Source organism: Diceros bicornis, chromosome 13, assembly GCF_020826845.1.
Source record: "Diceros bicornis minor isolate mBicDic1 chromosome 13, mDicBic1.mat.cur, whole genome shotgun sequence".
NCBI classification, from domain to species: Eukaryota; Metazoa; Chordata; class Mammalia; order Perissodactyla; family Rhinocerotidae; genus Diceros; species Diceros bicornis.
Genome location: NC_080752.1, coordinates 6,698,382 through 6,711,921, shown reverse-complemented (window position 1 = coordinate 6,711,921; position 13,540 = coordinate 6,698,382). Strand labels below are relative to the sequence as shown.

Sequence of the window (13,540 nt, the reverse complement as noted above, 5' to 3'; positions counted from 1 at the left end):
AGCAGGACAGCTTAAGTATAATCTTTAGGAAATGTAAACTAAAATAGAAAGCAATCAGGAAGGCATAGGCAAAATCCCCCAGAAGGGGCCGGCCCCATGGTGTAGCGGTTAAGTGCGTGTGCTCCGCTGCTGACGGCCTGGGTTTGGATCCCGGGCACGCACCGATACACCACTTGTCAAGCCATGCTGTGGCAGTGTCCCATGTAAAGTAGAGGAAGATGGGCACAGATGTTAGCCCAGGGCCAGTCTTCCTCAGCAAAAAGAGGAGGATTGGCATGGATGTTAGCTCAGGGCTGATCTTCCTCACAAAAAAAAAAAAAAAAAAGCGCTGGGAATACAGGAGCAGAGCTTCTTACTGTTGGGTTTGGGCAAGGCTGCAGATCCCAGAGCATCTCACTGTATACAAATGTGCTCTTGAAGTTGCATGTGAGTTCACCTTATATAATGGAAATGCTATTTTGAGTATACCAACCCTTCAGGGACAATTCACCTCTAGGGAAGCTGGCAGTAAAACCTAGGTCTTCCCAGCAGTTCACTGATCCTAAATCTGTAATAAGAACAAAAAACTCCGGGACTCCAAAGTCAGCCAGGCACAATGTGCACTGATAAGCATATACAGCTCTCCCAGCACCTGAAGGTACTCTCCCCTCCAGGTGTCAAAGCAGCAAGCTCACAGCTGCACAGTGAAGGAGAGATGTTTAGTCTGGTGGTTTAGACTTCCTGCCTCAGCCAGGCTGGAAAGCCCAGGATTACAAAGACCCCTGACCAAAGAGCACATGTGTGTTCGCTGCCTGGCTCCAAGGGGAAGTGGCACGGGTGATGCAAATCTCTGCTCTTCTCCTCCTGCACCTGCACCAAGTCAGACCTGAAATGCTTTTTCAGAAGCCTAAAGTCTTTGAAACTAACCATTAACTCCTCCATTGCCATTTCAAAAGGATAAGTCAGTGTTCTGAACTCATCAATTTCTATAAGTTTCAGAAACTGGACATAAACAAAAGGAGGCCATGCACCAAAGTGTGTAGTGTGTATGCACCTAATAGTGAAACCTCTCTCCATACAAAGCAAAGTTAACAGAATTACAAGGAGAAATAAACAATGGGTTTCCCATCATCAGAATAGGAAACACACACACCACTGAAAAATCAGGCTCCCCATATCAGTGAGGATTCAGAAGATTTGAACAGAACAATTAATAAATTTGAAATAACTAACATAAGAGCACCTTACACCAACAAGTGTAGAATGCAAATTCTGTTTAAGCATATATAGAACATTTATGAAAACTGATGACCTATGAGGCCACAAAATAGGGTTATAGCCCCCTCTCCCTGCTTAATTAAAAATTTAAGTATTGGGAAGCTATCAAGTGGAAACAAGTTTTCCAAAATACTAATTTTCACTTGAATGCTCTCATTTTATCACTGACAACAAGATACTCATTACTTCCCTCGAAGTGACAGGCTCACTTCATTATCAAGGAAATGTCTGCCAAATTCCAAAGTCTGAAAAACCATAGTTTGTCTGTCAGTTGTTCTTTCAAATAAAAATGTTATTCCATGAAAAATGTGGCTAGTTCAGCTTGCAACACAATTGCACAAGTGCTTTTCCTCAAGACAGCCACTATACTTCAGGATCAGCAAACGTTTTATACATGCGTCTCATTTCATCATACACAATATTAAAAAGAGGTGTACTCGAGGGAAGAAATTTAATAAATTTTATAATTGTTACTGCTTCATCAAGGACATCTTAAAGTAAAACTGGTCTTTTTTTTTTTTGGTGAGGAAGATTGGCCCTGAGCTAACATCCATGCCCATCTTCCTCTATTTTATAGAGGAAGCCTGCCACAGCAGGCTTGATGAGTGGTGCATAGGTCCACACCCCAGGATCCGAACCTGCGAACTCTAGGCCACTGAAGTGGAGCATGCAAACTTAACCACTTACGCCACGAGGCCGGCCCCTAAAATTGGTCATTTTTTTAAAAAAAGCTGTGTGTGGCCGTCAAGAATGTAACATGACTACTAGTAGAATTTAGTGTGTTGTTTTTACTCATGCTAAAGCACGAGACATTCTACCCATTCTTGCTTTGGAACCACCAGTGAAAAAAGGCAAGGGTCATCTTGGTAGTATCATGAAAATAGCTTTGACCTCATAGACCCCCTGGAATGGTTGTGGGGACCCTCAGGGGTCCACAGACCACAGCCTTTTTAAAGCTTAACTTCTGTTTCAGTGAAGACTGACACTCTATCCTGGGGAGAGGCCTGGTTCTCACCACCATCAGAGCAATGCCTGTCCCATGAGTAGCTGCAGGCTTCCTGACGACAAGGAGAGTGAACCCACGGCAGAGTCAAGGAAGGTCATTTCCTCACCTTCTAGACAGAACTGATCTACAATCAATCCTCATCTCATGTGACACCAAAGCTTCCCAAACGTGTACAGGTTGTGTACTATTCTGCGTGCTGATCTTTGTACTGGCCTCGTATTGGACTGGGTACTGGCCTGTACACTGGCCTATACACTGGTCCGTACAGTCACGTTTACTGCCTGTGTACTCATCCCCTCAGCCCTGGGGTGGCCTGACAAGGCCTGGGGGCCAGCGCCTCTGGCTGAACAGCTTTGTCTAGGGCTCTAATGAGGGAAGCTCCGGCAGAGCAGGGATGCCCTCTGGTCCCCAGAAGCAGTGGGTGGATGACATCCACTTAAGCACCCACCGCCCATGGACATAGGAGCCTGTGAGGCTGCAGGGAAGAGTATGTGTTCCCAGTGCTCACGAAGCGAGTGCCGTCCAAGATGCTGCTGAGCAGGGGCAGGCAGGCCAGAGGAGGACGCCCAGAGGGGCACAGCTCCAGGTGGAGGCCGGAACACCCATCTTCACATATACCCAAGATCTCTATATTCGCAGCTAACGCAGCTCTTTAGGGTCTTCACGCAGCCTGTAGGGTGACTGCTCTAAGAATTTGTGTACGTTCTGCAACAGACCTTCGAACTATTTTGAAATACTTGATATAAAAAAGTGAGATTGGATTTGAAATCCATTTGTTCTATCAAAAAATTTCAACATAGCAATTTTGATAAGAGAAAAGTAAAAGCCATTAGATTCTTTAAATATAGTTTCAACTACTGTAAACTTTTGAATGAGTGTAAGAATGGTTTTACATTTTTTATCAGTTACTTGTGTGGACAGAATTTCTCTTCCATGATGACAACTGAGTATTTTTTAAGAGAGCATCACTAAAAAGTCTTGATTGTAGTTACATGACACCTTCTCAGTCATAAACCCTGCTATAAAAATTTATGGACATTGAAACAAGCTCAAGTTTTTAATTTAAAACTTGAAAATATTTATTTTTATGTTTTATAGCAATTCAACATTTAATATATTCCTTACCACTTCGTATTTCATTTTGCTCATAATTCTAAAATGTAAAAAAAATTATCAATGCTTTCACAATGCCCTATTTAGATAACCCTAAGTCCCCTCCTGTTTTCTTAGCATGGCGTGCAAATGTCATCATTTCTACCTACGCTCTGATGTGTAAACAGCTGGGAGCACTGTACTACACGGTGAGATCCTATTCTAGGACAAGAGGATTCCTCCCTGCAAGTTCCCCAAGCCAAGTGTCCTCACCTTCAGGCCAGTGAGCCCCAGAATGGAATTTCAGGGAATATGGGTACACATTGGAACCTCGTGTGCTACCGGCATTTTTGATCTCCAGTGATCCAGTTCCTTTTTTCATTCTAAAGAACCACCACAAATTCCCATCAGCTGTCACTGAGCTCTGCATCAAGCAGATGCTTCTTAAATAAGTGCTGCTAATGACAACAAATATTTCCCATGAAGACCAATTTGAGGAGCATTATTGAGGAATATAAAGTTTAGTATTTTGTAGGATAAAAATATGGACTTTGTTCTATCAGAAAATTGCAGAGCTTCATGTTAGAATGTACAAAAGCCAGAAAGGCAGGAAAGGCCATTAGGCAAGAAAACTCCAATCACATAAGAGAAGAAGCTCTGCTGCCGGATCTTCCTGAAAGGGGTCTTTGGCTCCAATCTCTGAGCTATGATGAATTGCCGAGTGCAAAGGGCATAGGGGTAAATGGAATGTGGACCTATCCTAACCAAAATAGGTCCCTCATTTCTGAAGCAATGGCATCGTACAGTCTCCATTAAAGTCATGGGCTATATTAAACATAAGTAATGTATGTCATGCCTTGGGTGGAGGAGGAAGTGGGCAACAGTTCCAAATGGAGTGCCAGACATGCCACATGAAGGGAACAACTGAGGGAACTACTATTTATCGAGCATCTACTGTGTATTCATGCTGCTCTGAGTACTTTCACCTACACTCTCACTTTAATCCTTACAACCCTGTGAGGTAGGAATTACTTCCATTTTACAGATGAGGAAACAAAGGCTTGGAGAGGGGAAACAATATGTTCGAGATCCCCAACCAAGAACTGGACTAGCTGGGATGTTGCTGAGCTAACCGAGGTCTGACTCTGAAGCTTCTTTTCTTTACATTATGCCACCCTGACTCTCAGAGGAAACAAGAGAAGCAGACCCTCCATTAGGAGAGCAGCTGCCATGAGAGTAATTATCTACTATTACCTCCCAGCCCCCACCCCAGGGCACTGTCAGAAGGCCTGAGCCAGGCCCACCCATGAATCATGGGAGACAACAGAGGCCTGAGAGGGGCTGGGGAAAGTGCAAACCGCTCTCACATCATCTCAAGTCAGGGAAATAAATCATAATGTGGGATCAATTAATCAAAGACAAACTAAAATAGGAAAAACAGTTTTATAAAATAAACACAGAAAAATTCACTGACCTATACTAAATTAACTGACCCAGTAAAATAACTTAGAAGTTCACAAATTGAAATCCAATCTTGAACGGGTACATGTTGGGGTGGGGAGGAGACAGGCCTAGCAAGAAGCTCTTGATAAGACAGGGTCCCTGTGACTCTCAGCCCCATCTGAGCACAGTGCAGCTGTTCTCCACCGTGACGCGACTGCGGGCCAGTGGAGAATGGAGGCCCCACCCCACTGCAGGCAGAGAGGTTACGCCTCATTCCACTCCGTCCTGGGAAAACAGCAGATGTCTAGAGCCGGGCACGCAGTGAATTCAACTCTATTCATGCTATCAAGTGTGTCCAGACCATGCCAGGGCATCTTGTGCTAAGATGCAGGAAGATTATGAGGGACAGCATATCACAAGAGCAGCTGGAACAGGATAGAGAAAAAAATGGGTCACTCTGCAGTGTGTATCTTAAACTTCATGGAGTTTAAGATTTACCTTTACCACCTAGTCAGTAGGATAAGTACAAGTAATCACCAGGCAGTTATTACATAAAATAAAAGAGTCCCTCTCTCCAAACAAAAATAATTTTATTTTTTTCCCAGTTGTAGGAATCACACATGCTTACTGTATAAATCCAAATGTAAAAGACTTATAAAGAATGAAGTAAGGACCATTTGAAACTCCCATGATCTGAAGTTAATTGCTGCAAACATTTTGGTGAATATTTTCTCAGAAATCTCTCTTTCCATAAATATATGTGTGACTGTGCATACACAATTTTATTTATATGTGGCCTCAATATACATGATATTTACTCCTGTTTTGTTCACTCAACAATATCCTTGACATCTTCTGTGTCAATAAAAATAAAATTGTGTCATCATTTTTAATGGCTGCACAGTATTTCACTGTATGGATGTGTCATTACTTATGTAATCCTTAAGTATCCATTAAGTGATGGACATTATTGCTTCTGTTTTTCTACTCTTCATTCAACAAGTATTTACTGAGCACCTATTACGTACCAGGTACTATTCTAAGTACCAGGGACACAGTAATGAAAAGAAAGGCAAGGTCCCCGGCCAAATGAAGCCTACATTCTAGTGGGGGAGACTGACAGTATGCAAGTAAGTAAGTGGATAGTTTGAAGGAAGGATGAGTGCTAAGAAGGAATAAAGACATACTTTCTTAGAGAAGGACTGGGTGTCAAGAGAGCAGACTACTTTAGGCAAAGTGGGAAGGCCTTCCTGCAGAGATGACATTTGAACAGACTGAGATGGTCATGCAAAGCAGGAGGTAAGAGCATTCTAGGTAGAGGAAACAGTGAGTACAAAGGCCGTGAGGTGGGAAGGGTACTGGCAGATTCACAGAAGAGCAGGAATGCCAATGTGGCTCGAGGGCAGTGAGGGGCAAATGGACTAAAGTCCAAGTGTTGAGACAATTAGAAATTAGAGTGGGAGACAGCAAGTCGGGCCCTGTAGGTCACGGAGTTTGGCTTTTAAGTGCATCATGAAGTCACTAGAGAGATTTCAGTGGGAATAAGATATGATCTGACTGACGTTTTTAAAAGACCACTCTGGCTACGAAGTGGAGAATGGACTGCTGGGAGGTGACAGATGAGCACAGAGAGACCAGCGGGGAGATGTTTACTTGTCTAGAGGAGGGAAGATGGTACCTTGGACAGTGTGCTAGAAAGAAGCATCTGGATAATGACACACTATGAAGACAGAAAAACTGGAGAAAGGGTGAGGAAGAGGAACAATAAAAGTGATTCTTAGGTTTGCAGCTTGAACAGCTGGGTAGATGGGGAGGAAAAAATGGGGGAGGAACAAGTTTCAGCACATAGATCCCACATGTTTCATTAGATTTATACATAAGTATTTTGGTTTGGGTGACTACTATAAATTTTTTTTTTTAATTTTCAATTGTTCATTGCTAGTATATAGAAATACAATTAATTTTTTGTGTTTGATCTTGTATCCTGTCATCTTGCTAAACTCAGTTATTAGTTCTAGGAGTTTTTTGGGGGTTTTTCACTGAGGAAGATTTGCCCTGAGCTAACATCTTGCTAATCTTCTCCAATTTTGTACGTGGGTCACTGCCACAGCATGGCCACTGATGAGTCGTGTAGGTCCATGCTGGGAAACCGAACCCAGGCCACCGAAGTGGAGTGCGCTGAACTTAATCAGTAGGCCACGGGGCCAGCCCCCCTAGGAGTTTTTTTGTAGATTCCTTGGGATTTTCTATATAGGCAATCATTTCACCTATGAGCAGGGTTGGTTTTCTTTCTTTCTTTCCAATCTGTATTCTTTTTATTTCTTTTTCTTGCCTTACTGCACTGGCTAGGACTATCAGGATAGGTTCCTGATGTTAGGAGGACAGCAGTCTTTTACGATTAAGTATGATGTCTGCTGTAGGTTTTTTGTAGATGCCCTATATCAGGTTAAAGAAGTTCCCTTCTAAGTTTGCTGCGAGTTTTTATCATGAGTAGATGTTTAACTTTGTCAGATGTTTTTTCTTCATCAACTGACATGACCATGTAGTTTTTCTTCTTTCGACAGTTAATATGGTGGATTACATTGACTGATTTTTGAATGGTCAACCAGCCTTCCATTCCCAGGATAAACTCCACTTGGGCACCAAATTTGGGAAGTTTTAGCCATTATTTCCTTGAATATTTCTTCTGTACTGCACTCCTTCTCTTCTTCTGGGACTCCAACAACACTGATGGGTAAACCTTCTGGTGTTGTCCCACAAGTGGCTGAGGCTCCATTCAACTTTTTAAATCTTTTTTTGTCTATTCTTCAGATTGGATAGTTTCTATTGCTTTATTTTCAAGTTCACTGATTCTTTCCTCTGTCATCTCCACTTTGTTATTGAGACCACTCAGCTGAATTTTTAAAATTTCAGTTATTGTACTTTTTCTTATATCTCCAGCTGGTTCTTCTTAAAATCTTTTTTCTCTTTTTTTTTGCTAACACTTCTATCTTTCCATTCATTTCAACAGTGTTTGCCCTTACTTTTGGGAGCATTTTATTCCAACGTCTGTGTCATCTCAGCATTAGCATCTATTGATTACCTTTCCCATGCAAGTTGAGATTTTCCTGGTTCTTCATATGATGATTAATTTTGGATTCTATCCTGGATATTTTAAACATTATGTTATGAAACTTTTGGTCTTGTTTAAATCCAGTGGAGAATGTTGATATTTCTGTTTTACCAGATAATCAACCAGGTTGCATTTGGTGGCAAGTTCTCACCAGCCTTCTGTGTGTTGTGGTTTCAATGCCAGTTCCATTCTCAAAGCCTATTCAGGTGTGTCCTCTGTGTATGCCACCCAGTGTCCAGTCTGGGACTCAGGCTTTGGTCTGTCCCTGAGTTCAGTTCTCAAAGTCTTTGGTATGTTGGTTAGAATCAGATGCACACACGCACAACTCAGGGGTTAGTCCAGAAGTTCATAAACAACTTTATGGAGTTGCTTCTCTGACCTCCTCCTTCTGTCTTCTCCTTGTATTTCCCAGTTCATTAGGCCTCCCTTCTCAGTACCCTGGCCAGAAAGCTGGGGTTTTAGTTACCACATTCAATCAGGCTTTTCCTGAACTGTACCCAAATCTGGGGCCAAGGAGCAGGAAAGCAGAGAGAGAGAAAAGCAACTGGATTTCACCCCACCCTCTTGAGATTACAGTTCCTCTGATCAGAGAGGTTTCCCTTCCCCAGTTTTAGGGGCTTGAGGGCCCCACTGCTGCCACTGGCACTACCACCACTACTGTGGGACTGCCTGGGGACTAGTATGCGAGAGAACAAAGAAAAAAACAACCCCTTGGATTTCCCCCTCTGTCTGAGCCTTAGAGCCCTCTCCTGCCTCACAGCCATAACTAGAGGTCTTCTGGAATTCTCTCTGTTGTCCACTGCTAGGTTTTGGACTGCCTCGAGCCCAGGACATGGGATACCAGAGGAAAAATGAGGAATTCACTACCAGTGTGGTAGTACTTTTAATTCTAGTCTTTTCTCCCAATCTGTCTGCTACTATTTATAAGTATTTCAGAGTCCTCAAATAGCTGCTAAATGCATTCTGTCCAGGCCTTTAGCTGCATCCAATGACAGAGATAGATTCTTATACATGTATCTTGTACATATATCCTGGTGTGTGTGTGTGTGTGTGTGTGTGTGTGTGTGTGTGTGTGTGTGTATATATATATATATATATATATATATATATATATATCCATTTATGCAGGGAATATACCTAGGGGAGGAAATGCCACGTCATGGGGTATGTGTATATTCAAATTAGCTAGATACTACCATAGTCTTTTCCAAACTGGTTGTAACCACTTCACCCTGTGAGTAGTAGAGACCCAGAGTTTCCACCGCCCCATACCCTTGCCAACACTGGAATATCAAGCTTTTCAAGTCCTGCTATTTTGGTAGATATGTAGTGGTACCTCACTGTAATTCTAATTTGCATTTCCCCAGGTACCAATGCAATCAGACACCATGCCACAGGTTTACTGCCCATTTGGATTTCCTCTTCTGTGAAGCGTCTATTTGGGTCTTTTGCTTGTTTCTATACTGGGTTGTTTCTTTATTCCTATTGATTTCTGTAGTTCTTTATTCTAGAAACAAGCCCTTTGTTGGTTATCTGTGTTGTAAATATCTTTTTTCATTTTCATTCTGGATTGGCTTTTCACTCTCTGAATGGTGTCTTTCGAGTAACAGAAGTTCTTAACTTTAATGTAATAAAATTGATCAATCTTTTCCTATATGAATAGACACAACTTTTGTGTCTATTTAAAAATTCTTTCTATCTATCCGCTCTGTCTTAAAGTGACCTCTCCTGTCTCAGCATGTTGGTGGGGGACGCCTCAAGCATACGAGGTATGAGACAGCAAGATGGCAAGGGAGAGTATGGGCTCTGGAGCTAGACAGAGATGAGTGGCCCTGGATGGGTTACCTCACCTCTTTGAGCATTAGTTTCTGTATCTATAATTAAAGATATACTATCTACTTTGTGAGATGTGTAGACTTAGCATTGTGTTGGCAGCTAGCAGGCCCTTAATAAACAATGGTTGCTGTGATCACATTCTCTGAATATGTTTCCCTTTGTCCACATTTCCACAACTGCCTGAACCTCACGGCTGCTTTGTAAAACACCAATCTATTGCATTCAAGGACAGCAAAATGGATTAATTGCCCTCGACAGGCCAGCAAAGTCTCCCTCTTATTCACAGGCAGCACCCACAGTACAAGGACCACCATCTTCAACTAAAAATGAAGGCGTCATGTATAGAAATGCTCTTCTCACAAAGTCATTCCAGGGCTCCCACAAGGACACAATGGCAGCAAGTTGAAGAATCAACGTAACCTCTCTTTCTGCTCACTGCCAACTGCACAGTGGTGTGAAGCAGGTAGACCGCCTCAGACCTGGAAGAGCCAAGCTCCACTGAGCCTGGGTGATTTTGTGTCAAAGGAGCAGGTGTGCCCACTTGTGTGTCCTGCACTGTAGACACAGGCAAGAGCAGGAATATGTCATCCTGCACGTGTTTTGGCAATGAAGTGCACCTCCTGGAGGAGGTGTGTATTTGAGTATATGGGGTGTGTGTATAAATGTGCAATGGGATGTGTGTCCTTGGGAAGCTGTGATACTCTCACCAGCCTGGCATTCTGCTGGAGAGCTCTGATGGTTAGCTACTCCAGCGTCTCCTCAACACCCTCTGCCCCACTCTCTGAGACAGGATATGTGCACAGAAAACAGATACCTTGTATATGAACCTGGATCACTCTGAATGAGGAAGGAGCACCTACTGCAAACTCCTCAGTGCACACTTTTAAAGCAACCAGCAAAGTCTTCTGGATGTTACATCCCACTGCTGCTTCCTAGACCAGGAGTCCCTAGAAAGGCTTCTTGAGACTTTCCCACAATTCTGAGATACTCCATTGCCCTCCCCGGACACCCCCCACCTCATCAGGCTCCACTTCAAAGGTGGCCAGTGCTGAGTACTGAAAGGATGATAGAGGGGAGGAACTGGTACCTGAGCCTAGCGTTTGTCCAGCGGAGTCAAAGGAAAGAACCACTGAATCTGCAACACAAGAGGACAAGTTCATTTCTTTCTCCTTCTTATAGCAGAAAAAGCAAGATCCCACCAGCTCTGCCCCAACCCTCCTCCAGGGGAAAGTCAACTGGTATGGAACTCAGCTGCACCAACAGCCTCCACGGGCCCATGGCCACCTGGCATTGGGCCAGGACCCTGCGGAGCCCCACCCCTAGCCTCCTGCCACTGCTAGGAACATCGCAGGGCAGAGACAGGCCCCAAATCCTTCAGAGGTATTTCCTGCCAAATCAGGGAACAAATTTACTTCTTTTTCCTCCTCATTGTGAAAATAAAATTAAAACAAAGCAAAAGAAAACTTTATTCCTGCATCTGGTTAAAGGCACTAACATTTCCCTTTGACTTCTCTCTTTCTTTTCCTACGCATATACCCAATTGTTTATTATTTCTTTCCCAAAAAGGCTTAAAGTGGCCTACAGGAATTTACAGTACACACTGGAATTTAAAAAACGAAGAAGTCAAAGAAAGGAAAAATATTATATAGTCAGGGGAATGTTAGTGCACAAAATGCATGCCATTAGGACCTATGCAAATGCTACAGGTAGAATCAAGAAGGCCTGGGCTCCCAAACAGCCAAAGAAAAGGAGAAAATAAATAGTTACAAGATTCAGTGCCCACAATGCATTCATTCATTCAGTCCTTCATTCCATCGTTCAGTAAATATTTATCGGGCATCTACTATGTGCAAGACACTATACTATGACTTTGAGGTACAGCAGTAAACAAAATAAGCATGGTCTCTACCCTCATGGATCTCCCTGCCATCAGTCTAAGAGAGAAAAAAAGTTACCAAACAACAAATTATCCAATTAAAAATGGATTAAGTAAAAAAGAAAAGAAAAGAGTACTGTGACACTTTCTATTAGGAACCGGATCTAGTTTGGAAGGGGAGTGGGCGTTGGTTAGGGAAGGCTTCCCCGAAGAAGTGACATTTGAATTACTAGCTGAAGGATAAGTATGGGTTAAACCTAACAAGAATGGAAAGGGCATTCCAGGCTGAGAGAATGCCACGAGTGGAGAACTGAAGCAAGATGGAAGAGGGTGCTGCAGAGTAACTAAAAGACCAAAATATAAAAGCAAATATACCACAGCGATCAGAAAGAAATTTCTCTTGTGGGTCTTAATAAAGGGGGATACCATATGACACTGAAGACTGTATCTTCTACAACATTTCTATAATACGTAATTGTGAACCTTGTATGGCTGTTTCTTACAATATTAGCCAATACAAAATGCTGGCAGAAAGCCAAGGTACAGATCAATAAAAGCAATTATAAGGGACACCAAGTTACTAATCTAAGGCCCAAAATAACACCAGAGACCCCACACTCAAACGGGATCACATTCAAAAGGCTCACTCACTACGCAGGAATACCAGCTGGAAGCATCCAGGACCAGCGTCTACAGCCACACCCCACCCCAGCATTATCCTGCAGACCTCAGTTTATATGTCATTTTTTCTTACTGCACATGGAAATCTGACACAATTGTCATCACAACTGTAAATAACATCTGTCCCCACTGCTAGACTGTAAGCTCCATACAGGCAGACACTGTATCTGCTTTAGTCACTGCTACGTCACCAGCTTAACACCAGGCACTCAACTAACTACTTGCTGAATAACAGTGCCTAGAGAAATGAATGAACTACAAATCCCTCAGGCAATCCTTCATAAATATTTTTTTCTCACAACCAAGTGTTTACTAAGAACTAGGTGGCAGAGAGCTGGAGGATACAGATTGGATAAGGATCCAGAGGCAGACATTCTGTGCTGCCAGTTAAGGGCAGATCCACATGCTTTGAAACCTACCAAGGAAAAGGTGGAGTTGACATCTTTTCACAAAAATGGAGAAACACAATTAGGACACTCGGCTGAACAGAAAGGTGACCATCCTATGAGATACAATCAATGTCTAACTCTTGCAAATTCTACTTTTTTATCAACATTTCTCACATCTGTCTCCTCTCAATGCTACTGCCTTTTCAGAAGAGAAGCCCCTACTCCTCTCTTTAAAAGAGCTTTATTGAGGTGTAATTCACATTGTATAAAATTCATTCATTTTAAGTGTAAGAGTCAATGATTTTTAGAAAATTTACAGAGTTGTGCAACTGTCACCACGTGTAGTTTTAGACCATTTCCATCACCCTAAAAAGATCCCTTGTGCCCATTTATAGTCATAGCCTGTTCTCGCCCCCAGCCTTGGGCAACCACTAATCTACTACTTTCCATCTCTATAGATTTGCCTTTTCTGGACATCTGCCTATCCGTTTTTGCTGGGACTGTTTTGATAGCCCCCTAACCACACCCCTACCTCCAACTTACCCCACCACTTCCATCACCCTTTATGCTGCTGCATGATTTTTCTACAAGGTATACCTGACTGTGTCTTTGCTCTTGATTAAAACGCTTCAGTGGCTTCCTGCAGCCTGTAAGGTAAAGTCCAAGCTCTGACATTCACGTCTTGACCATTTTGCCTCATTTGCCACCTCCAATATCCCTCATGTTCCAGATACGCCTACTTCTATTTTCCAAAGTGAAATGTGCCTTCACTTCTTCAGACATCGGACATACTCTTCTCTCCGCTTGTTTGTGTTAAAAAAATGCCCACTTTTCCATTAAGACCCAAC

The 13,540-nt window shown here is 42.7% G+C and overlaps 1 protein-coding gene across 4 annotated transcripts in view; it reads right to left on the bottom strand.

Annotated features, from left to right (window-relative positions):
* The window catches only part of ST3GAL3 (ST3 beta-galactoside alpha-2,3-sialyltransferase 3), a 223,639-nt gene that overhangs the window by 124,348 nt on the left and 85,751 nt on the right, over positions 1-13,540 (bottom strand). For 2 of the 4 annotated variants that reach the window (XM_058552166.1, XM_058552168.1), the window contains exon 3: positions 10,834-10,881. The exons of the other annotated variants lie outside the window; for them this stretch is intronic. In XM_058552166.1, coding sequence (XP_058408149.1) covers positions 10,834-10,881 — 48 coding nt within the window. The remainder of the gene's footprint in view (positions 1-10,833; positions 10,882-13,540) is intronic. 4 annotated transcript variants of the gene reach the window in all.